Consider the following 25,942-nt stretch of genomic DNA (forward strand, 5'->3'; position numbering starts at 1 on the left):
TACCTTTTAAGCAGCACGCTGGGCAGAGTCACACCGTGCGAGATCAACCATGAAAGGTTATAAACCAGTTTGGGGACCGAAAAAACAGGGTGCCACAATTATGCCGTGGAGACAGTGATTCAGGTGAGATAAAGCAAACCAGGAAAGCTCAATGGAGAGACCAGAGGATGAAGAGTTCTCAGAAATTAGAGAAAAAAACAATCACAAAAAAATACTTTAAAAATCGTCCACAGGTTAGATAATATAAAGAATGGGGCTAAAGACAACATTGGCAGTTCAAGATATAGTAGAAGAAAATATGCTGGAGATGAACCAGGACATCTACAGAGACCAACATCAAGTTGGATGGGAGAGGAAGCTCTGTAAAAGTTAGAAGAAAGTCCCGCAGAACATCCAAGAGAGGAGACCAGTGTTGTCTACAAGAGCTGAGCGACTGAGACTTCCCAGAGTAACATGGGATGCTCGGAGATAACGCAGGTATTCCCTTCCAAAGACAGGTGATGCTGAACCTAGAAGTCTCTGCAAGGCCTAATCACTGCCATTCAAATGAAGGTAGAAAAGAGACCTCATTAGACAACATACAGGGGTCCAGGACTTTTTAAAAATGATTTAAGGATCTATTCCAGAACAAAAAAGAAAAAAGGATAATAGTAGAAGAATCCAAAAGATATTTCTTGTTGATGTGAGGCCTGGCTCAACTCCCCCACCGCCTTTCCCTTCCTCCAAGAGCACTCCCTGGTCAGGATGTCCTGGCTGCTCCTTTTCCATGTCTTTGGCATCTGCCCCCTTTGTCTTGGGTTACCATACTAATGGGAACTCACCAGAAGCCACACTTCAGAGAATCTCCCAACTTTTATTTCAGCTGTGCTTGCAGAGAAGGCAGTGAAGTGCCCACAATGTTTTCTGGTCTGTTTCTGACCAGGCTGGTTTGGTGGAACTGTCCACAAGTGACAGAGTACAGAGTGCCCGTAGCTGGCAGTTATGGTGACGCTGGAGTAGAGGGCAGGAAAGCACAGTCAACAAGAGTGGAGGCTTGGCAGTCAGAAGCCATACTGAAGCCAGGTTCCACCTGGGGGCCGCTTCAGGGGTCTCTGAACTGAAGCTTCCTTGTCTTTGAGCTGGGGACATCTAACTGTTCCCCTGGGAGAGCGCATCACATGCCTTCAGTATTTTGGCCCAGGGCGACTTTCCAGAATCCTGTCACTGATTCATCATAGTAGTTATGCTAAGAGGAAAGAAGATCCTTAGATTGCCTTTGAGTAGAGAGCATAGGCACGTGGGTAGGACTGAGTAGACCCTGTTCTCTGCTGGCAGGATCCCTGTGGTGGCAGTGAGGGCAGCCAAGAAACCTCTTTGGGCTTCCCTGGGTCTCAGAGGTGTCTCCACAGTTCTGTGTGATGGCCGCTGTCCTCGGTGGCTCCTGGTGGTGGCTTCCCTGGGTCTCAGGGGTGTCTCCACAGTTCTGTGTCATGGCTGCTGTCCTCAGTGGCTCCTGGTGGTGGCTTCCCTGGGTCTCAGGAGTGCCTCCACAGTTCTGTGTCATGGCCGCTGTCCTCGGTGGCTCCTGGTGGTGGCTTCCCTGGGTCTCAGGAGTGTCTCCACAGTTCTGTGTCATGGCCGCTGTCCTCAGTGGCTCCTGGGGTGGCTTCCCTGGGTCTCAGGAGTGCCTCCACAGTTCTGTGTCATGGCTGCTGTCCTCAGTGGCTCCTGGTGGTGGCTTCCCTGGGTCTCAGGAGTGCCTCCACAGTTCTGTGTCATGGCCGCTGTCCTCGGTGGCTCCTGGTGGTGGCTTCCCTGGGTCTCAGGAGTGTCTCCACAGTTCTGTGTCATGGCCGCTGTCCTCGGTGGCTCCTGGGGTGGCTTCCCTGGGTCTCAGGAGTGCTTCCACAGTTCTGTGTCATGGCTGCTGTCCTCAGTGGCTCCTGGTGGTGGCTTCCCTGGGTCTCAGGGGTGCCTCCACAGTTCTGTGTCATGGCCGCTGTCCTCAGTGGCTCCTGGTGGTGGCTTCCCTGGGTCTCAGGGGTGCCTCCACAGTTCTGTGTCATGGCCGCTGTCCTCAGTGGCTCCTGGTGGTGGCTTCCCTGGGTCTCAGGGGTGTCTCCACAGTTCTGTGTCATGGCCGCTGTCCTCAGTGGCTCCTGGTGGTGGCTTCCCTGGGTCTCAGGGGTATCTCCACAGTTCTGTGTCATGGCCGCTGTCCTCAGTGGCTCCTGGTAGTGGCTTCCCTGGGTCTCAGGGGTGTCTCCACAGTTCTGTGTCATGGCCGCTGTCCTCGGTGGCTCCTGATGGTGGCTTCCCTGGGTCTCAGGAGTGCCTCCACAGTTCTGTGTCATGGCCGCTGTCCTCGGTGGCTCCTGGTGGTGGCTTCCCTGGGTCTCAGGAGTGTCTCCACAGTTCTGTGTCATGGCCGCTGTCCTCGGTGGCTCCTGGGGTGGCTTCCCTGGGTCTCAGGGGTGTCTCCACAGTTCTGTGTCATGGCCGCTGTCCTCGGTGGCTCCTGGGGTGGCTTCCCTGGGTCTCAGGGGTGTCTCCACAGTTCTGTGTCATGGCCGCTGTCCTCGGTGGCTCCTGGGGTGGCTTCCCTGGGTCTCAGGGGTGTCTCCACAGTTCTGTGTCATGGCCGCTGTCCTCAGTGGCTCCTGGGGTGGCTTCCCTGGGTCTCAGGGGTGTCTCCACAGTTCTGTGTCATGGCCGCTGTCCTCAGTGGCTCCTGGTGGTGGCTTCCCTGGGTCTCAGGGGTGTCTCCACAGTTCTGTGTCATGGCCGCTGTCCTCAGTGACTTCAGGTGGTGGCTTCCGTGGGTCTCAAGGGTGTCTCCTTAGTTCTCTCGTGACCGCTGTTCTCCATGACTCCTGGTGGTGACGTTTGTTCTAGGACCACGGCTGTCTTCCTCTCTCCAGTGTGTGTCTTTGTTTGGTCTCTGTAATTATGGATGATCTTATCCTAACCAGATCGGTGCCTAGACCTCTGCAAAAGGAAACCTCGCCCTTTCTCCTCCGCCTCCCCCACTTTGGGCCCCAGTGGTCGGAATGGCCAGCCATCCAGAGGGTTGGCGCTGATTTTCCCGGGGGTGGGGAGGCGGGGATGGCAAATGTGTTTTGGGGATTGGACTGCCGTTGACATCTGAAGTCTCATCGTGCTGTTTTCTCCACACTCCAGCAATCAGGACATCCAGCAAGCCCATAAAAAACCAAACTAATAGCATGAATATTCAGTGACCTAGAATACTAATTATTGTCATGAATATTAATGGGTCGGACTTGCTCTCTCCTCTCCTCTTTCTCTCGTCCTCTTCCTCCCTCTCTCCCTCTCTCTTTTTTTCCACTTAGCCGGCTCTAAAGATGGGTCATAATGAGAGCATTTAAGAGGGAGCGCTCTCCGCCGTGACAGGGACCGGGGCAATAAGGAGAGCTTGATTAACGCCAGCACTTGGGGGGAGATGAGAGGCTTCACGTGGGCCTGCTCGGGGGAGGCGCGGAGCCGCCGCCGCTCTGTTGCTGCTCCCGGAGATTAATGAGGCCTAAGAGTGCATTAGGAACAGTGACAAAGGTTTGATCTAATGGGCTCAGTCATTTTTCCTTTGAGTGACAGACGCACAGAAGTAATTGGCTGTGCAGAATGGCAGCTCATTGGCGGTACTTAAGGATACATTATCCCCGTTGTGTGGCCCGCAGAGGCTGTTTATCAAAACTGCTCACACTGCAGACGCGAGTCGCTAAGCTGCTGTTACAGTGGTAATAGCTATTAAAAAAAAAAATCACGCAGCACCAAAATGAGATCCGCTGTTGTCTCAGAGAAACAAAGTTTTTCTTTGTTTAGTTTCAAACGGTCTAGAAAACATTTTAATAACTCGGGAGTGCGCTCCACGTCGAGGTGCGCCATGCCAGCCCCCGTGTGTCCCGACTGGAGCAGGGCCTTGCTGCTGAGGGGTTCCCCACACCTTGGGACTTGGTCACAGCACCTCCTCTGATGCACACACTGCGTGCTTCCGTTGAACACCCTTCCGGCCAACTGGAAGAGCCCTTGCAGGGGGAAGCCTTGTGGATTGAGAATTATTTTTCCTAAAGAAAAGAATCCAACAGTATCATGTGCCATCTGCCTCCAGAAGCCAGGTTCAATGGGAGTAGGCTCTGACAGCAATTTAATAATTCATTAATTTTACCAAAAAGTAATGTTTTTCGAGGGTTCTGTTGAACTGAAATTTCAGGCTGTTAGCTAAACCTGAATTCAAAAGGCACTAACGCTAATATTTCATTCTTTACAAGAGCCGTGGCGCCTGCAGCTCTGCTGAGTGCCTTCTGCTGCTGGTGGTTCTGCTTCGACGTGGCTGCCACCCAGCCTTGGCGAGTTTGTATTGCATTATGTCCATCATTCAGCTGTGAACTCGGGGAGTCATAGACCATTATTTCTTTCTGACTGTGATCCTCTCTCAGTTTCATCACCTACCAATTATTTTTTCGTTAAGTAAATATTACTGAGTGTCACCCATCATGTGAAATGCAAGAGGTAAATACTGGAGCTAAGTATCATCTGGTTCCTTTCATGTGACATGGCAATCCGTGGCCAAGGCCCTCAGGGTGCAGTTCAAAAAACATGAGCATCATACACCAATTTAAGGAAGTCTTCCTCAATTATTTGAACTATAAATGGAGTGTCCTTCTCTGTAAGAACTGACAAAAGCAACTGGATCCTGGATGATTTCAGTTAAAACCTAAGAGGACTGTTAGAGGCCCGGCTGTACATCACCATGGTAACCAATGGACCTATAAGTAAATAAGAGTTGCTTTAGGAACTTCTGTTCATCTCAAGAGTGTGGCGTTGGTGAGGAATCATGCTTCTGCCATGGAAATGTTGCTTTCAAGACCAGTGGGTGGTCAGCAAGGGAAGAGCAGAGGAAGACAAGGCTCTGGGAAGATCTCAGCTGTCCCTGCGGCCTTCCGGGAAGCTGGTGGCTGGCACTCGGCAGCAGGCAGCACCTTGAGAGGCAGCTAGGCCCCCCCGGGCTCGAGTCGATTCTTGATTTGCCCATTCTGGGTGCTTCTCTTTCCCACGTTGGCCTCGCTAAGCCTTCTGGCCCCATTGTTCTGTGGTCACCAGTCATGTGGAGAAATGTGTCTGGTAAGTGGGAAACCCAGAAGCATCCAAACCACAGACCAGTGGCCTATCCAGCATCCTCATTCTGAATATGATGTTCCCTGGTGCTCCGAGGGCCCTTTATTCTCACTGTGTTCAGTTATGAGAGATGTTCTTCAGGAACTGGTGAACTGGAAGAGAAGTACAGGTGAGTCTCTGAGAGCAGAGCCGTGCGGCTGCCCTGGCCTCATCTCTGGAAGGGACCATAGCCAGAGAAAGCATCCCTCAGCACATGCTGTCTGATCTAGCAGATTTCATGCACAACTCAGCTGGCGTGTTCACCACAGGAAGGAGAAAGACTGCCTTCGGGATAGAGCCCATAGAGCCTGAACTTCCATTTACTGGGAGTTGAACCAAATAAGAGCGTAGAGGACAGATCTGGGTATTTTGGACTTCCTGTTTTATTAAACTGATTATCTGACTGTTCTAACCATATTGTGTGTACACAAAAACCTCGAGTTTTTTCCTCCGTGCTTACAACATTGCCCTGCCTCTTTCAGCGGACTCTATATAAACCTGTTCACACAGCTCATGCCAAGGAGTAGATCGCACTGGGCGGGCACTGCCTTGGTTCCCCGGGACACCAGCACACCTCCACAGCAAGTGTTCCTTGGCAGATGACTGTGGGAAATGAGAAAGGCAGATGCCCTGCGCACTGACCAGTGCTGTCTTTCGAATGCACACTTAGGCTAATCTTTTATACTTAAAAGTATAATCCCTTAAATGAGAACTTACTTTCTGGTATGCTTGTACTTCCTCCCGAATGGTGCCAGATGCCATGTCGTGTCCAACCCCGGGAGAAACGGAAGCAGAGCAATGGCAAAGCCTGCAGCCTTGCTCCCCGTAGCTGGCCCCCCTCCTCAGGTGACACTCTTCATCTTCCCCTCGCTTCCCATCCCAAGCACCCAGTTCCTTTTTCTTCACCCTTAATCAGCTGTGCCTCTGCCATGCGGACATAACTGAGTGTCAGAACGTTAAAATTTTGTAGACCAGAAGTAGCACAAGTGTCCCTGAGTTGTCTTTAGCACTAAGCACCGAGCTGTTGACTGTGGATGTTCCATAAGTGGTCACTGAGTGAACCAGCGAGCCCAGGCAGGGTGTTGCCAGCCAACACTAAAGCAGAGGCAGCAGAGCCATGAGGAAGCTGGCTCCTGGGAGAAATGCAAGGAAGACCTTCAGCCTCTATAATTTAGAGACCAATTTAGCTCTGTCACCATTTTAAGTTTTTGCTAGAAAATAAACTGTAGAGAAAAGGAAAACCCACTGTTGGTGAAATTGATAGCAAATATCTGCAGAGGTTTTGTAGTTTGCTGAGCGCTTTACATAATTCGATCATTATATTAACCACATGGGGCATATTATTATCATCATCATGATTACTATTATTATTATCCATTTTGCAAATTACAGACTGAATTGTTCTAATGATGCCCAGGTTTCATTTTCTTTTAGCCACTGGTCATTAAGAAAATTAATCAGCAACATATATCATGAGTCAGAAAGATACATGCTGTTTGTCTTGGTAATAATTCTTCCAAGTACTTACCCTGAGGAAAACCTAGGCAGGGAAGATGTCCTTCTCAGTATTGTTTACAGTCATAAGAAATTGGAAACGACCAGAACTGTCTGTAAGTAGGAAGGTGGTAGTATGAATATTCCCCATTAAATCATAAGGTGGGGTTGCACATCTAAAATCGTCATGAGGATAGTGTAACAACATGGGACAGCTGTGCTTCTGTGGTATTAAAGAAGTTTGACACAAAATTACATCTTTTCAGTGGTCATAGCTAAAAAAACATACATATGTTCAATACAGAGTTGATCTTTAGAGGGGATTCTGGTGGAGATAATTTATATTATTTATACATCTTAAAAATTTTGCAAAATGAGTTTTAAGAAATCTATGCAACAAAATAGGCTACCATATTTTTTCTTTAGCATTCATAATTAAAAATAGTTAAATCAGCTGTTCTCATATTTTAGGAAATAACTGTGAACCATCTAATTCCAAGATTTGCCATTCTGAACACAGTCATATTGCTGCATTTATCTGGCATTGAATGTGTCACTGCAGCTGGTTCTGGATGCTAGGCATTCTTTTTGCTCTAATAAACATAATATGGAAACTGTAATAACCAGTGGTCTGAGGAACTCCAGATTCGTATCTCAGTAGTCAGTACATCGGACTGCACTGTCTACCAGACAAGAATCATGGAGCAGAGCCCATGCTGCCTGCATCTTTAAGAAAAGATACCAAATGTGTCCTTGGAAAAAAATCCTCTTAGCCTGAAATTCTGGTTGCCAAAAGGAGGGCAGATTTCCAATGCAAATACTGGAGCGAATGGGCCCAGCTCACAGGCACTTAAATCATTTGTATCTCACTTTTTATGGTTGTGTTGTGGATTATATTCTTTTCGGGTTTATAATTAGAGGACGCAGCAGATGGCGAAGGCCTCATTGGAAGAGATGTGACCGTTAGGATAGCCTCCTTGTCCAGCGGTGATTCCAGGAAGCGCGCCTTCCCGCGCCTGCGCACAGTGGGTGTGGTGCAGCGGGGGTTTGCAGGGTAGCTGCACACTTGTGTTTTATGACCCTTGAATCTGCCCGGGATGCAGACAGGACCAGAAGAGCAAGCTCTGGGTGTTTCCAAGCCTGAGGCCTCCAGAAGGGCGGGGAGTTCCTCCAAATTGTCTTCCTGTCATTTGGATTTTCTAAAAAGTTTTCCATTCCACAAGGGGGATAGATGTCTGTTTTCCACGTGGTGCTAGTAGGATCCTTTTGGGTGTCTTCATCCCTCTCTTGGTGTGCGTGGAAGTTCAGTCTCAACTATCTCCTGTTGCTGCTCCTGTTTTCAGGCTTATTTAACCAATAAGTGAGCCTCCTTTTCCTAGACCAGTTGGTAAAGTTGGGTCTGGTTTATGAAGACAGACCAACAGTAGAAGGTGCAGCGAGAGGAGTCTCGCATCCCAGAGGAAAAGATTGTTGATGAATCTTTTATCGACTGCCATGAAAAGCCATCATTTCAGAGGGTATTTTTAAAAATCCAAGCAGGCTATTTTTAATGTAATAAGCCTATAGCTTAAAAGAGGAACTCTGTCTTTGATGTCATTTGGTGGATGAAAACATTCTTGTTCAATAGAAAACCAGCATCTTTTTCATGCTCATTGGAGATCAGGCAACATACTGATATTCATTCAGATATAAATGCCGTATTCACTTTGAAATGCAAATTGTTTAAAGAAAAATAGCATATGGTGGAGGTAAGTACCTTTTCAAATCAACTCTTACACTTTAGGGATGTAAGTACAGCTGAAATTATTCTTTGGAGAGAATCTGGTGCTTTTGACACATGGAAACGTGCACTAATCAAGGCTGCCTGCTAGCACACACACATATCCATATCAAGGAAGTGGCGCTGGGAGGACATGGATTAGCATGGTAATGCCGCCGCCCCCCGCTAATCAGGGGAACCAGCTGATCCAGACACAGGCATGGAGGAGATGGTCTTTCTGCCTCGGAAGGGACCAGGTAGCCAGCCCTGCGTTTCATGGTAATATTGGGGGAGAAACTCCAAGCAAATGCCACCTTCTCGTGGAAGGCAGCGTCTGATGCTGTCCGGGCTGGCCCACCTTCAAGGGCTGTTACTGGTGACGCTGCTGTTTGGCCCAACCCCATTCTCACGACACTTCCCAATCTGACGCTGCATTCGCAAACCATTCAGATGACGTTTTTTTTAACTTTTTCAGTCAGTTTGAAGGTACATAATCCTAGGTTATAGCAAAGTGTGCCCGTGACCAGTGCTCACATCGAGAAGCAGCCAGCAGTCAGTCCCAAGGAAGCCCTGGCCCCTCGGCACACACCTACTACGCACACGCACACGCACGGGCAGTCGCCGTCCTACTCCTCACTCCCCAGATGGCATGTGCCTGTCATCCCTGAGCCTTCGCACAGCAGTGACTGCCAGGTTCTCCTGCTCGCCACCTTCTGCTCCCTGGTCGGGCTGCAGCTCCTCCCGGTGGCCAGCTCCTTTGCACTTGGCAGTGTGTGACGCTCCACATGTGTATGCTGAGTGGACGCTTCGGTCACTTGTGGTGAGGGACTGGGGAGTGATGCTGCCCCCCTGAGACGTGCTCTCGGGGAACATGGCTTCTGATGTGGAAGGACAGAGGAAGAGGAGCGCTTGGGGGGAGAGACGGACTGGATTTGAGACGCCGTGTGACAGCGTTGCACCTGCGGGTGCGTCAGGCTCACCTCGGGTCGTCCTGCAGAGTGGAAGGTGGTGTCTGTCTCCATTCGACCTTGACCTGGGTCCTCCCCAGACCTTCCAGCAGGGGGAGCTCCCTGCCCCCCACTTCATGGCTCCTGGGCCACCTGTGGACTTGCCTGATCCTGTCCATAGACATGGTTGCAGGTTTCCTAAGGGCAAGGACGCTCCTCCTCACATGCCCAGCACAGCAAGGCTCTGCGCAGTGAGACAGGAAGTGCAGGTCAGCCTTAGGGCAGCTGGCAGGGACTGGGAAGCATCTGATCTTGCCCCTTGCCAGCTGAAGGTCAGCCTGCCATAGGGGGTGATGCTGAGACCCGGGAGGAGCTCACCCCGTGGGGGAGAGGGGGTATCCCCTTGGCCAGGGAAGCAGAAGCTTCCTTTAAGTCCCCTTGATAGTGACTTGACTTGGGGTTGGTGAGTCAGAACCAATCATCAGTCCCACCTCCTCCGCCAGGAAAGGGGTTCTGATCAGACTCTTGGACTTGGACTCACTCCTTCTAGGAAACAGACATACTTGCAAAGAAAGCCACTTCCAACCTCTGAGCTGAGGGTCCTCCAGCACGGCTCCAGCTGCACGTCCTTTGCTGCTGGCACACACGAGCCTAGGTAGCCTCATCTGAGGGTGGGAGTGCCAGGCCACAGCTCCGCCGACGCCGCTGATGAGCCAGCAGCTCTGCCCTTGAGGGCCTGGGCCTGGGGCCCAGGGTGCACTCCAGACTGACTTGACCGAGCGGGGCCCCATGGTCACCCCCGTGTCTCGGTTGGTCTTGAGGTCAAGGTCCTTACCTCTCGGGATAGAGTGGTTGGCTTTTCTCACAAACGAGGAATTGCAGCTCTTCAGCCTTAATTAATAACTCCTTAACGTGCAACAAATTACCATTCCGTGAGCCATGTAGCCCTCAAGTGCTTGGAGAGGAGAAGACCCTCTCGAACGGATCATCCCTCGTCACGCTTAAGGTGCTCCTGGAAGCATTGAGGCCTCCGCGCATCTCGCCCAGGCCGACCCAGCTGGGTGCTCACGTGCAGAAACCGCCCAGGCAGCATCGCGTGGCCAATCAATGAATGACTTTCCCTCGAGAACAGAAATGAAGTTCCGTACTTGAGTTTGTTGGTATGTGTGTGTGTAAAAATGAGTATTACAAAATATTAAAATCAGTTTCAAATGCTTAAAATTATTAAAGATATTCAGTGAACATTTGGGGCTGATTTTTTTTGGCAAATGAGTTGGTTGAAAGTGGAGAAGTGCCCCAGAGTGTGACCACACACACCTGGCAAGGTGTGCGGCAGCTGTACTCGCTGGTGTCCTGATGAAGTCTCTGGACCCTGGGCTGCCGCACAGGGAAGCTTCCCTGTGGCGACTCGCTGTCCGTGGGGCCTCACCTTGACGTCGAGGGCAGAGACTGTTTTCTGCATTCATTTTTGTTTGTTTTCAGTTCAGCAGATACATTCTATATCATCACAGAAAACACTTGTTTCTTCAGGTCACAGTTAGTTGGTCCTTTCAGAAAAAGTTTAACCTATATTAAAATAAATGAGTATAAAAAAAATTTACTCCCTTAAAAGAAAACCAGAAATGTTTGATTTCTGAGATGAGACTATTTCTGTGCCTATTTTTGGGTGTGTTGTATGACTCACACCAGAGACCAGGAATCAGGCGGACAGGTTGCATGGGCGGAACCAGTGCACCTGGTGGCAGTGGTGTTGACCTACATCAGATTCAGAGGTGGAGGTGGTCAGCGTGTTGTTCCTGAGCAGCACGTGGCTGCTGGGCCTTCTCACTTCCCAGATGATGCCAGAAGCCACCCATGTTTAGATGGAGCCTCCCAGCATGAGACTACTTGAGAGAAAAAGAAATCATTGTTCACTAAGCAAAATCCATCCATGAGCTCAACCCAGACTCCAGGACACAAGTATACACGTTTAACTTTTAAAAGTAGTACTTTTACTTGGTGCAGTGGTGCAGGTCTGTGGTCCCCAACTTGGGAGGCTGAGGCAGGAGGGTCACAGGTTCGAGACTAGTTGCATCAACTTAGCAAGACCCGGTCTCAAAAAGTAACAAGAGCTTAGACTGTAGCTCAGTGGCAAAGCACCCCTGGATTCAACCCCCAGTCCCCAAAGAAATTTTAAATAATTATACTTTTCTAACTGTGTGTCCATATATACACATTGATTTGGCTAAAATCCAGTCACTGTGTTTCTGTTTAGACCCACAGTTGGGACTTGGTGTGGCTAGGGCAAGGGGCCATTGGCAGGCTGGTGGGTTCTAGAGAACCTGCTCTGAGGGAGCAACCCAGCTGTTCAGACTCGAGTCTGGGTGCCAGGACCACCCCACCCTCCTGCCAGGAGGTCCTTTGCCCCATAGGCCCTGAGGAGGTAGAAGGACAGCTCCCAGCCTCGCCCGCGCATTGATGTATTGGGCTCGTTCTTAAATTTCAATTCATAAACAGAAGTTTGGAAACCAGCAGACCGGCCCAGATGCCTTAGCAACAGCCGCCTGTGGTTCCCAGAGTCTCCCTTGGCCTCCAGCAGTGTGATGGCCCAGGCCCTGAGACGCAGACCAGCCCCTTCTTGGCAGCCCTGCCGCTTCCTGCTTTTCCCATCTTGCGGGCGGTCCCGCCTGCTGGCCTCGTGTGTGCGAGTGCTTCTTTCTGGGAGTTTGCTTCCATAGCCCGTGACGGATGCACTGAAATGACTTCCTCTCCTTTCCAGGAAATGGTCTTGCAAGGCCATCAGCCTGGCTGTCCTGGGAGCAGCCCTCCAGAGAGGGCGAGTGAGCGAGCACTGAGCCGACACAGCCCGGGGGTTGACTGCTGGTGTTTCAGGCGTGTGGCCCTTGTGAACCCAAAGTTGGTATTAGAGGTTCCACACTCAGTGTGACCCTTCCAGTTCCCGTGGGCCCTGCAGAGAGAAGAGGGCCGCCTCCCTGACAGTCGGGCCACGTGGCAGGACAGGCTCAGAGGTGCCTGGAGCGTGGCCAGAGTCACAGCAGAGAGGCGTCTCGCCCTGCTCTGCACAGCTTCTCTCTGTCATTTCCCACCAACGTTCCATCTTTCCCTTGAAACTTCCATAAACATGTCAGCACTGTCCTGCTGGGAAATCATGTGGTAGAGTCAGGGTGGGGTCAGGGAGCTGCTCTGCAGCAGTGCCCTTTGCCCAAGTTCAGCCCTGATGGGTGGACATGTGGGATCGCAGTCCCCCAGGGGAGAGAAGCGCAGGGCCAGTGCAGCACCAGTGTTGGCATGGATGGTCCCAGGCCACCTGTAGGCCCAGAGGGCTAAGGAGAAGGTGGACCACCCGAGCTCTTCTCTAGCAGCTCTGCACAGCAGCCCCAAGCCCTCCCAGGAGGGTAGCCCAGAATACACACTGTCTGGCTCATGTTCCTGCTCTGCTGTCCATTCGTGGAACCCAGCGAGAGGCTAAAAGGCTTGGAAACTTGACGGTGAAGCCCTTACAGGTGTCCCCCAGGAGGAGAGCAGGATTGTGGCCACACGCTGCTGGAGGTGCCCAGTGACTCACCCACTCCACAGGGATGTAGATGCTGAGTTCTGAATGCCCGGGCAGAGCGGGGATCCAACCGAGGCACACCATACCCAGAGGACAGCTCCAGGGTGGCCACAGGAGCAGCTGTGGTGTTTGCCTGGGGAAGGCAGGCCCGTCCTCGGCAGCTGGGAGGAGTGCTACAAGAACAGGGCTGGGGGCTCCCACGACACTGTCATGCACGAAGCAGGATCAAGGTTGCTCTGCGTGTCTAGGGTGCCAGAAGGTCCAAGCCATAGCACCAAACTTTCAGAACCCGAGAACTGGGGCAGCCGGCTGAAGGGCCTCCCCGGGGCAGAGGAGCCGGCCCTGCCCACTTGAGTGCCTTCCTGAGCAGGGTCTGCAGCGAGGCCCTCTGGCTGCAGGCGTTTCATAGTATGAGTTGCTTACTGGTTTGGGGTGTCCTTTTTAATTAACCTGAGCTGTGCAGCAGGTCACGCAGACTTTAATGTGTGCCTGAGTCGCTTGGGCGTCTTGCTACACCTGCCGGTGCTGGGGTAGGCCTGGGACTCTGCATTCCTGGCACATCCCAGGCCATGCTGCTGCTCGGGTCCTTGGTGGCAAGGTCCACAGCTTCCTAGGTGACACTGCTGCTTCCTTCTGGACTCAGGTCAGACCAGCTATGACTGGTTTCCTTCATGATATTCCAATGGTCCCAGTCCAGGCAGCAGCCTAGAATGGGGTCTTGAGGTGGAACTGTGTTTTTTGAAGTGAGACCCTTTGTTCTTCCTTGACCACGTGTTGTAGGGCTCCACCCTGCCCCTCAATAAATGACCCATAACTTTCCAGGCCACATGTGGTTACATGAGGCTGCTTGTTTGGGGAAGAGCCGGGTTCCTGCTCCTGGCCGCTCATCCTAAATCACCAGAGTGCTTTTGAAAATGCATATTCCCCAAGCTTATCTCCAGACCTCTGAATCAAAATCAGAAGCCTGATCTTGAAAACTCTACTTTTAAAAAGCTCCACAGGAAATTCTGGTAATTGGCCAGATTTAGGAACTGCTAATGGGCTGCGCATTTAAAACCCTGTACTGTGAAAACCCTCCACTGAAACAGTTTAGAACTTAATTGGCTCTGAACTAAAACAATTGAAGGAAAGTTTTAAAAAAAAAAAAAACCAACCCCTCTAGATCTAACGGACTGATTCAGGAGCTGCAGGTGTGATTGGCTGAGCTTTAGAGAAAAGCACTTAATTATGTTTTTGAGTCTACAATTGGTGTGACCAGATAATAATTCATTTTGATGTTGAGCAACTGATTGAAATCATTAAGTGTACAATGGAATCATTTTTCATCACAGCCCGCACGCGCTATGAAGTCGCTGAGGTTATTTTTCCTCTGCTTAGTCATTTCAAGGTTAAGAGTAAAGTTATCTGGTCTAGGAGTCTGCGTCTCCTCCATGGTCGCGTCTGGGGACTTTGATTTGTGTTGATCATAAAGTACAGTTGTACCGGGAACATCATCCTCCAGCACCAGACGCGGGACTCCCAGTGGTGAGCACCCGGCTAGTCCATGGATAGGCTCGGTGGCATGCCAGGCTCCGGTAGCCTCTCCTGCCCAGATGGCACTCTCCGGGGCTGACTGGCTCTCGTCCTAGGGCCCGTGGTAGGGCCCGTGTCTTGGGGCTTCTTTGCACGCAGCCGCTGGAGCTTCAGGTCCCTCGGCGTGGCTCCGTCCAGCAGCAGCTCAGCCGCACCGCCCTTCGTTCCTCTCCGCCCTGTGCTGAGTGGCACGTCCAGTAGCCGACATGGGCAGGATGACAGTGGCTCTCGGTGGTCAGGTACACCGAGGGCCAGCAGGAGGCCCCGTAGACGTACCTCGTGCTGCCTTCCGTGGTCTGCGTTCCGCCGTGGTGTTCACCCGACTTGTTTATTCCTAGGGAATGTCAATAGTGCGTCTGGGTCTCAGATGGCAAGCGGCATCAGCCTGGTCTCCTTCAACAGCCGACCCGACGGCATGCACCAGCGCTCCTACTCAGTCTCCAGTGCCGACCAGTGGAGTGAGGCTACGGTCATTGCAAACTCGGCCATCAGCAGTGGTAAGAGGGGGCGCAGCCCCACAGACCGCGGCCACCTCCAGGTCCTCCGTGCACACCGGGGCCAGGCACGACACCCACGCTGTCCCTGCTCCACTGGGCCCATGGCCGCAGTCCTGCCTGGCCTGTCCTCTGGAGCGCTTGCTCTTGATCAGCTCCTGCCTGCATCCTCTGCTCTGCTCCTCTCTGCTTGGGGAGTCGATGTGCACCCCATTGACAGATTGGGAAGCGGAGGTTGCAGACAGGATAAGTGGCTCGCCCCGGGTCACACGACAGGGAGATGCTGGGGTGAGGATCAGCGTTAGCTGTCATGTTGTTGGTGGCACTACCCGACATGGCCTGGCCTGCGTCCACCCTCAGCACCCGTCTTGCCTTATCAGGGTTAATGCAGTCTGCGTGTCGGTTTTCTAGGGTCTCTGGGCCCCTGTAGATTCTGAAGTGTCCCCTCTGTAAATCCTCACTCCTTCTACATTTTAAAATTTTTGACAAGTGTGGCCTGCTTCTTGGGGGACAGATGTGCACACTGGAAACACATTGCAGTTGAAAGCATGACTCATCGCACGGGGCACACGCGCTGGCTGTAGCAGGCTCTGCCTGTGGCATCTTGTCTGCGGCCTGTTCGCTGGTATTTAAGGGAATCCCCACTGTTGTGTACGATCTATCAGAAGGGGCTTTAGAATGATTTTAGCATAATTTGTTCTAATTAAAAGATGCAGCATCAGGCCTTCCCTGCAGACCCACCAGCTGCTGCAGCAGGACCCTGGCTCTGGGTAAACATCATCCTTATTTCTCGCTACTCCACACTCCCCTGGCAGGGGTGGCCACACAGAGGCCTTAAAGGGAAACATCTCCACGCAAGGGAGTTGGTGAGGTGACCAGTGGAGCTCGCTCAGGGTGGGTCTGGGAAAGCTTGCATCTGGGGCACCAAAACAGCACCCGCCCACTTCTGGTCCAGGACTCCCTGCTCCCTCCAGAAGACACCCTTGGGTGTTCTGCCCTTCACCTGCAACCCTGGTGATTCCTGAGACCCCCAGTGAAGCCCTTGGGGTCGATATAAACCAGTCCCTGCCTTCTCTCCTCTCCCCAACCAGACCCGGGTGCCTCGGCCTCCAGCGGGTACCCCTCCTCCGTTCTCTCACCTGTTGGACAAACACGCTGTCCCCTGCACTCTCCCATCCTTGGGCACGAGCCACAGCACACAGCACGTGACTTCTGGCGTCGACTACTGTTCTCGCCATGGTCACCTTCTTCAGGAGCTAGTTCACATACCGACTCGTTTCATTTGCAAGTACTTCAGAACACCTTCCGTGTTCCCATCCAGCAAGGCCCTGAGGAGGTGTGCTCACGCAGAGCGACTGGAGTGGGTGCCAGGAGCACAGCCGAGCCCCCTCGGAGCCTGGTGCTTGCACGTTGTCACCGAGGCCCTGCCTTGTCATCATGCAACAACTCAGGCTGGAGAGCAGCACTGTTGTGTGAGAATCAGTCTGAGCAGAGCTCTGCCAAAGTTCTGCTCCCCACCCACACAGGAGTTGTGTAAGGGGGGCAGGGGGGCAGGTTGAAGAACCAGCTCCTAAAAGATGACAGACGATCACCCCAAGCCTTTGCCTCCCTGTACACGGAATAGTCGTATAGAATATCTGAAGCACCTGATGAAGATGCACAAGATGGCCGTCCTTCCTACTAGCAGCTGCACATGTGGGCATTTCCACGAGGCCAGATCCTGAGGTGTCATTATTTATAGTCCTTGGTTTGGCTGGAAGTCACTTTCCATGGAAGTACAGCAATCTGTACACCTGTGTTTATACCCTGCCTGTCATGCCATGCAAGGCTGCAGTCACCTGCATGTAAGGCTGTTTCCTAAATGGCAGAGTAATTTGTGAGCACTCTGGGGTGTCTGGCAAAGACCCGTGTTCTCCCTGACCTTACAACGCTCGAGCCCCTCACAGAGGACATCAGAAATCCAAGCCTGTTTCCTGGGTGTGGGCCTGCTGAGGGACAGGGAGGCCAGCCAGGGCTAAACCTGTGCGGGTGTCGAGGATTGGCGAGTTCATCAGGGAGGACTTCCCTAGAGAATCACTCTCTGCAGGGCCTGCAGAGCCAACTGGATGTTGTAAGAGCCACAGGAAGTTGTTATAAGAACCAGGGCAATTCAGACAAAGGCAGTGGGGAGGAGAAGGGAAAGTGGAACAGCCCAGGAGCCCCCCAGAAGTGAGGGGTGTGTGTCCAGGGCCACAAAATGAGGAGAGAGGGGAGAGCAGAGTGTTGAGAGGCCAGAGTGGCTGTCAACCAGCTCTGTAGACAGCAAAGACCAGGAAGACAGCAGAGTGGTGCAGAGAAGCATGGTTCCTGCGGCTTCCCAGGGCCTTCCTCCATGCCTGTGTTTCTTGACACAATCGTTTGTCATACCTGGTGTGTTTTTGAGAAGGGAAACGATTGTAAGAGCTGGTATTCATTTAAGGCTTATGTGGTTTATCTCCTCTGTTCTCATGAAGAAGATCCTGTTGTTAGCTCCAATTTACCTATGGGGTCTGGTCCAGATCACGGCTTGTCGAAAATCCCACTCTGCTAAGGGCCAGGATTTGCACCCAGGCCTGATTTCAGGCCTTGGTCTTCATTCTCTGTCAGCTGCCCCTTGGACCTACTTGGAAATGCAGTCAGTCCCCATTCCAGGCCACAGGACCCAGTGACCCATGTGTCAGTGAGCTCTGCAAGGCACAGCGTTGCATGCTGAAGTCTGAATCCTTGCCTCTCCAAGTGTGCTCCCTGGACCCAGTGCCTCTGGCAGCTCCTGGCATCAGCTGGACATGCAGAAGTCCAGACTCCACCCACACCTACTGGACACAGCCCTGTCTGCCATGAGGGCACCATTCTGGCCACCATCTGGCCGGCACCATCCCTGCCTTCAACATATTGATTCATCAGTGGCCGGAGCCCCGCTGTTTTCCATGAGCACCGGGCACAGGGTCTGATGGGGCCCTTCAGGAAGGTGTGTTAATAAGTCAGTTTCAAGACCTTTGGTATAAACCTTCCTCAGGTGCTTGGAAACTAATAAACACAAATAAGGGCTTTCTGTCCTTCTTTGCAGTTAAAGCTGGACACACAACCCCCACCCTCCTGTTTGAAGCTGTTTTCGCCCTCACCCATCTCTGGTTTGGATTCCGGAGTCATTGGACACTGAGCCAGTGCTGGCCCAGGAGGGGTGGCTAAGCAGCCTTGGAGTGCTCCCGCCCATGCACCGGGGAGCGTGCTGCCATGGTCACCAGCATTACCATGAAACGTCACAACAGCAACAGCCTCGGGGTTCAGCTTTCCTCTGCCTGCCCCCCACCCCCACCCATCGCCCACCCGAAATTAAGACTTTGGCTCCAGAGAACTTTTCAATCTTCCCCTTTGACACCCAGTCCCCCCGGGCCTGTGTGCTCCAGCAGCTGTGAGCAACTCCTAATTAGATAGATGGCTTTGTAGTGGGCCAAACTAGGGAACAGGAGGTGCTGGCTAAATTAAGAGGAGAAGCAGAGAAGAATCCATTCTGTGAAATGGAATGCCCCACTGCTTTATGACTATTACTGTTGTAAGCCTTTACATTTAAGTACCTGAGGTTTAAAATTAAACGTCTAATATAATTTGGCATTGCTAACATGAGCCCCGCATCTGCCCTTAGAGAAAACCCAGACAGCTCCGTTCAGGGTTTCAAATTGCTGGCTGGCGAGCAGCTCGGAGGATTGGATCCCTCTTCCAACTAAGTACCACATGCTGCTTGGCGTAATTTTTTAAATGCAGAACGTATTCATCTTGAGCTTCTGCATTGAAAAAGGCTGTTCCAGTAGTACATGAAAAATTAATTTTTTTACATTTTTTCTCACTCTCCTAAGTGTTTGACAGAAGTAATTTTTGCAGCAAGAGAGAATAAAAACTGGTGGCTGTAAATTCCTGTCCTGGAACCTCTTGTGTAGATTCTTTATGGACCCAGAATTGATCTACATGTCAGATCCTGTTGTGGTTTCAACTGTTTATCACCGTAATGGCAGTAGTGAGCCTGTGAACACCAACTTATAACCCTGGGTGAAAGAAATTGGTGTTTGCAGTCAATGAAGGGGCAGCTTAGCTTTATTGATAGATTCAGAACAATTATCTCTGTGGCAACTATTGGCTGAGGGTTTTCTTGAATCTTACTGGAAGCCTGTAATTTTCTTTTTTGTTCATCATTTTCTCTGCAGGTAATTTTCTCTGGAAGTGTCAGGCAGGAGTTGGCATTGCGGTGGGGAGCAGGCACCCTGGGGTCATTTGTAGCATACCTGGTAGTCATAGCTCACTTCAAGACGAGATGTGCATTGAGATGCATCACACCTGTGCCGAGCGCCAGGGCCGTCCCAGCGGCCCCACGCATTTGTCGGCCTTCCTTCCAAGTGCATGGGCACTGCCCCCGCCGCTGTGTCCTGCCAGTGCCAGCCTTGGCAGGGCGCCTCAGCCATTGTGTCTCTGTGGCAGCCACACGCCCGGCCTCCTGACTGTGGGCTGTGCTGATAGCTCCGCCCCAACCCGATTGCTTCAGTCCAACAGTTAATCTTCTGCCCCTCTGGCTGGCATCACTGTTAACGCACATTCCTTCACGTGGTTCTCCAGTGCTGCTTCTCGGCCTTGTCCAGGCTGCCTGCACCAGGCCACCTGCAGCCTGGTCAGCACTAAGCACGGTCATCTTTCCCTTTTCTGCACAGAAACTGTGCCTGCATGTGCTCCTGTGTGAGCTTGTGTGTGCATGCATCTGTCCCTGCTTCCCTCAGACCACTTAATTGTGTCTTCCCCTAAACCCTAAGGTGACTAGGCAGTAAGCATTTCGGTTTTTGCTGACTTTTAAATACTTTTTTCCTGTTATGCTTGCATGTTTTACCCATGGTGATTACAAATAGCACGTCCCAGTCTTAGTAGCTCCTGCACTTCTGTTCTTCTCTGCCCATAGAGCCAACCCAATATGAGTCAGCAACCTGCAGAGTTTCCAGCAAACTTGCTGTACCTGGGTTCAGTGATGTGAAACTGTCCATTCAATGGTTTCAACTTTTGTAGTTTAAGTGTTTTTTCCTTTGGGTGTTGTACTGACAATTCTAGTACCTGACCAGCAGGTGGTGGTAGTGGGGTGCCCCCAGGCCCTCAAGGAGGTTTTGTTTGCAGGACTTCGAGGGGCTGGGGGTGTGTGTATCTTTGCTCTCATTCTCACGAGCATCGAGCATCGCATCTAGTGTTTGTTCCCTGAGAGTCACTGTCCCTGCCTGATAATGACTCAAAAAGACTGAGAAACTAAGATCACACGCTCTTAACGATTAGCCAGAATTCAGCCCTGCTCTTTCTAATTCCAAAGCTTATATTCTCTTCCTCTGCTGTATTTATTAAAGGAGGGATTAATGCTCAGAATCAAAAACATCGTACCATGAAAATCGCTTGTTTTTTTCACAGCACTGCCTTTTACGGAAACGCATTATCATATAGATACACGATTTCCCTTCTCTTGCTGATCTGAACTTCCCTTTATCCGTTCCTTCCCGAGCTTGGCTGGCATTCAGGAGCCATCCCCTGGGGTTCGTCACCAGCCTTCAGTGCAGGCTGGTGTTGGCGCACCCCCAGGCTCCCGCCTCTCGGAGCCGGGCACTGCTCTCCGCCGCGGGAGTCTCCTCGCTCCCCAGCCTCGTCGGCCTAATTAAAAGGATGACCCCGCTCCCTTCTCCTCAGAGCCTGTGTTCCTCTCTCTGCAGGTGGCCGGGGAGCAGCGGAAGCTTCCTAGGGTAACTGGCCACAGGGGGGAAAGGTGGATTTTTTCCCTCCTGATCAGAATGTTGTGACTTTGTACTTTGTCTCCTTAGTTCCTTCCTAGCAGCTATTTACAGCTCAAGCTGCTGACCCGGGAGAAACAGGACAGTCAGAGCTGCCCCGATTCCGGCAGCGGGAGCGGGAGCGCTGGTGTCATTGCCAGGCAGAGACCTGGGAGTGGTTTGAAACGTGGTTTAGGATGCCGGCCGTTACAGACCTGGCCCTCTCGCAGTCTCTTCATCTGGTCCAGTGGTCCTCAACCAGGGGTGTTTCTGACCCCCAGGCGACTCTTGGAGATACCTAGACCTTTTTTCTTGTCACAGTGGAGGACTGGGCCCATGCTCCTGCAGTGGAGCAGGTGGAAGCAGGGATGCTGGTGACTATCCCTGTGCACAGGACGGCCCAAGTTATGACACGGTGTGACATCGAATATGTGCCAGGCACAGGACCTGTGAGAGCAAGACCAGTGCGACCTTATCTGAGGGGGAGATGGGAGAATTGACTTGACGTGGCAGGGTGGTGGCCAGGGGGAGATGGGAGAATTGACTTGACGTGGCAGGGTGGTGGCCAGGCTGGACTTGGAGAGGCTGCGTCTCGGTCGCCACTAGGTTGAAGTGCCTGCGTTGCGATGCAGGGACAAAGAGGGTAAGGTCCTTGGACACAGGGTCGCCACACCCTGAGAGACGACATCTGGAGCCCCGAACACAGAAGCTGCAGAATGCGTCCAAGCTGACAGAGCAGCGGCCCCGGGTGGTGCTGGCGGGGCAGACCTGGGAGCAGCTTGTCTGCAGACCCTGCGAAGCCTGTCTCTGGGCCAGGGGTAGGAGGGCCTCTGGCCACCTCCTGGTGCTTGCTGTGCCCAGGCTGCTCCAGACCTGCTGGGCCCTCCTAGGGTCACGTTTAGATAAAGAGATTGGCAAACAGGGACATATCCAGGGCAGAGGACTGGGGTAGGGAAGGATCTGAAAGCAGCATCCAGAGTAACGGAAAACCAGGGGCGGGAGCCTGTAAGGAAGGGCTGTCAGCCCCTGCACCCTACGCACTCTGCATGGTTTTAAGAATGATGGTCTGGGGACCAGCAGCTAGGGACCTGGGGCCTGAGATGAAGGCCGAGCACTGGACTGTCCTGGACGTTGTCAGCAAGCGCTGGCTGAGAAGCACTCCTGTAGGCGGCACCTGTGATGGGGGGACAGCACTCAGGAACATAAAAGCCTTGCTCCAGGTCCCCTGGGCTGCCAGAGGCTCAAGCCAGGAGCAGCGGGGCAGCAATTGCAGGAAGGATGTTTTTGACACAGAGTGGCCTCCAGTGACGTGATACTTGGTAATACTTCAGAATGACTGGTCCAGCTGTGTCCTCTGGCATCTGTTTTCCCCTTACCTGATCACCCTCTTCATGCCTCATCAGAACCAGGGAAGGTGCCCACTGGTCTGCCCACTTCTACACTCACCCACTTCTGGAGCTCCCATATCTTCTCTTACCCTCATGCAAGGGGCAGGACGTCCCTTCCACCTTGGGCCCATCCTTGTTGACTTCCAAGGAACTCGCTCCTGCAGATGCCCCCGCCCTCTGAGTGTTGGCTCTGCTTGTTGCTGGGTCGCTCCCCTGGCTGGCCATGCTGCTCTGACATCTGTCCTGTGCCCTCCCTGTCTTTCCTTCTCACACTCTCATGGACACATGTCCATGCTGGCTGCCCCCAGCTCCTTGCCCACCTTGCTTGCCCCGCCCCCCCCCCCCCCAATGGCCCTGCACACCCACACTCCACGGCCTCACCCAACCCAGCTCGCCTCCTGGGCTGCTTGGCTCCCTGGCTCGTCTGCTTCTCGGCAGCGGGGAACGCTGGAGACCTGCTCAGCCGGAAGCCCTCCCCTTGGCGCTCTGGAGGTCTTCCCGCGATCCCCCACTTCCTGTCCCTCTGTCTTCTCTGCAGCAGGCCCTTGCTCCATCCTCCCTTGTGTGCTGGTCTCGGGGGAGGCCTAGCTGTCCCTCTTACTGCAGAGATGCTCATGTCCACATCCCCGGCCGTGACCACTCTCCTCCACGGAGCGCATGGGTGCCTCCAGTGACCTGCAGCTCCGGCACAGTAGATTCAGAGCAGAACCCAGACTTTATCTGCAGAGTCTGCTTTTGAGTTCCTTTTCCTGCCTCCTCCCAGTAACTCAAGACACAGTCACAAAGTCACTGAGAAATCTTTCTTGCCCCTCACCTCGCGGAAGCTACCCCACCTGGCCTCCAAGAACGTGCCAGGTCCTGCTGCTCCACCACAGCCCTGCCTCTCAGACCAGGCTCGCCTGCCAGTTTATGTTGTTGTTCCCCAAAGTTCATCCTCGCAGCAGCCAAACTCGTCTTCAAACAGAAGTCATGTGTGAGCCAGCTTGCCCGTCCCCACACAGCACCCTGGTGGCTTCCCCTGCTCATGGAACTCGCTCCTGGTCCTTGATCTCCACCCACCTGTCCCTCTCCAAGCTGCAGCTCTGCCCTGCCAGGCTCATGGCCCTGCTGAGGCGTCAGCTGCCGTGTGTCCTCCTGCCTTGGTCGTCGTCCTCTCCACATGCCTTTCCCTGGGCTCTGGCTTGGGTTTGGTGTGTTTGCTTGCTTGCGACCTGGCTTACCCTCTGCACTTTGTCCTGCCCCGCCCACAGCCGTCACCCCGCCATCTTGCAGTGTGTGGCCCTGTTTTGCTTTCTGTTTTATCTTCTCTAGTAAGCATTAGGCTCCGTGACAAGAGGGCTCCAGAGTGCTATCTCTCCATGTTCTTGAGTCCTGGGCCACACCAGCACGCTGTCACAGTATCCTTGTTCAGTGCTCCTGATGTGTCAGCAGATGAGCACCCCAGGGGTCACCAGAGCATCCCCGGTTAGGGACAGGCTGCAAGCAGTGGCAGGCATTGCTGCCTGGGCCTGCAGGAGCACCAGGGCCTCTGCCACTTAAGTGAGGTGATTCTTACAGTTTTTAAGGTGAAGTATCTTGATCTTCATGCTTTAGAAACGATGTAGTAATAGAGCTGGTGTCCCTCACGCAGTGCAAAGCATGTCGGTCACAGTGTATTCAACTCCTGGCAGAAAACATTCTCAGCAGATAGGTCAGCAACAGCAAGACACATAGAACGAGTAATAGAGTTAAACCTGTTTCCTACCTTCCATTCCTTGACCCGTGCTGCCGAGTCGTGAGTGAACGCAAAGCCACACCAAGCCCGGTCATCTCATCCGGGCGTTTCACAGCAGTCCCAACGTTTATTCCGCAAGTGTTTATTGACCACTTACTTGCCACCCACTCTCCTGGCCCTGGGGTGGAGCAGGAGCTGAACAGAGTGCTGAGTCTCCCCAGGACTGACGGGAGAGAGACAGAAAATCGATGAGCAGCCAGATTGAAATGCACTCTGTCAAGTGGGAGAAGCGGAATGGGACTCTGGTGGCCAGGCCACACGTTAACATCTGACATGGCCGGCATGGGCGCGTGGAGTTCTGCGCCTGCTCTCAGCTGACCCCAGAACAGCAGCTCATTCATCTCCTTGCTCATTCAACAGGTATGGTTGGCTGTCTGTGTTGCTCGGTTTTGCTCCCATGGATTCAAGGAACCACAGATCAAAAAAAATATTTGAGGGAAAATTGGCATCTGTACTGAGCATGTGCAGATTTTTTTTCTCGTGGTTATTCCATAAGCAGTATAGCCTAACAGGTGTGCGTAGCATTTCCTGCAGTAGGTGTCACAAGTAATCCAGCGAGGCCAAAGGAATCTGGGGGAACTGCGGAGCTTAATGCAAGTGCTACCACATTGTGTGGGAAACTCGGGCGTCTGCCGTCTTGGTATCCAAGGGGATTCTGGAAACCTTCAGATGACAAGGTGCAGTTGTATACAGTAAGCGCTTCGTCATGCACAGCAGGGCCTATGGTGGACTGGAAATGGCCCCCAAGAAGGTAGACATGTCTGTTGGCTCAGTACTGCGGGGAGCACAGCATGCCGGAGGCTCCTGGCCCGCACACGGGAGGCGAGCATGCAGCAGCGGGCCCCGCGCAGGGCCCCGTAGGCTGGAGGCGCTCCCAGGGCAGGGGGCTGGAGGGGAAGCACTGGGCCCCGGGGCCACCTGCAGGAGAGCGCCTTCCGCCTTCACAGTGGAGTGGCGTGCTCAGAGCCCATGGGATCTGCAGGAGCAAGCGGGCAGGGAGTGGGGCGTAGCCAGCCCTCCCTCCAGGGATCTGTCCCTCAGCCTCCCTTTGAGCTGCAGGCCCAGCGCTTGGTCACGTCCTTTCTCAGGTCTGACACAGCAACCTGTATTGACTTGAATTGTTCAAACTTCCTAAAATACAGAAATATAAAACTGTACAAAATCACTTGATTTTCTTTGATCCCTACATTTTCAGCCAACAATTTTTCAACTTAACTTTAAAGTGTTTTTTTTCCCCCAAGTTAGAGAAAAAGAGAACGCATTTACTACCCTAGCCTCAAAATACACATAGGTAGAACAGCATAAACATGGTCACATGCACGTGCTGGTTCTCCAGCTGGAAGGAAGACCAGTGAGCATGTGTGCTTGTAGCCTTAGCAGGTGAGACTCTGGTGGTGCGTGTCCTTCAGCAACACAGGACCCTCTTGTGGTTTGATACCACTCAGACCAGGAGATCATTCGCTTGGGATTCCTGTGCCTTGCTCAGACCCTTCGCCGCTAGATCCAGGGATTGGAGAAACTCCAGCCACACCATCTCCCTGGCGACTTTGCCAGCTGCCAGCTTAGCATCGCTTACATCTTCTCGATCCCCTTTTCCCCTTTTGCCTCCGACCGTAGTATTTATAAACATATGCCAAAAGGAAAGGACCCAAAGGACTTTTAAAAAACTAAGGTACCAAGAGGAACGGCCCAGAAGTGAGCCCTGGGAAAGAGTGGCAGGCACGTCCTTGTGAGACAGCTGGGAGGAAAAACAGATCACAGGGGACAGTTTCCTGCGCCTGAGCAGGATCGGCCTCAGACCTGTGGCACATTGTGTATCTTACCATTGTGGCTTTGCATCCTGAAATTTCTTTCAGTGAACATCTTTCGTTACATTTTTGTTTTATTATCTGACAGATACGATTATTAACAGAAAGTGATATTAATATTAATTACACAATGATACTAAAAATTTTATATCACACAGAAGCAGATGGTTATTTAAATGGCTTAAAATTTTACCCTTTTAT

The 25,942-nt window shown here is 52.4% G+C and overlaps 1 protein-coding gene across 11 annotated transcripts in view; it reads left to right on the top strand.

The window, feature by feature from the left end:
- The window catches only part of AGAP1 (ArfGAP with GTPase domain, ankyrin repeat and PH domain 1), a 479,134-nt gene that overhangs the window by 319,928 nt on the left and 133,264 nt on the right, over positions 1–25,942 (top strand). For 8 of the 11 annotated variants that reach the window (XM_079132266.1, XM_079132265.1, XM_079132267.1 and 5 more), the window contains one exon: positions 14,815–14,973. The exons of the other annotated variants lie outside the window; for them this stretch is intronic. In XM_079132266.1, coding sequence (XP_078988392.1) covers positions 14,815–14,973 — 159 coding nt within the window. The remainder of the gene's footprint in view (positions 1–14,814; positions 14,974–25,942) is intronic. 11 annotated transcript variants of the gene reach the window in all.

This window comes from Sciurus vulgaris, assembly GCF_902686455.1.
Source record: "Sciurus vulgaris genome assembly, chromosome: 3".
NCBI classification, from domain to species: Eukaryota; Metazoa; Chordata; class Mammalia; order Rodentia; family Sciuridae; genus Sciurus; species Sciurus vulgaris.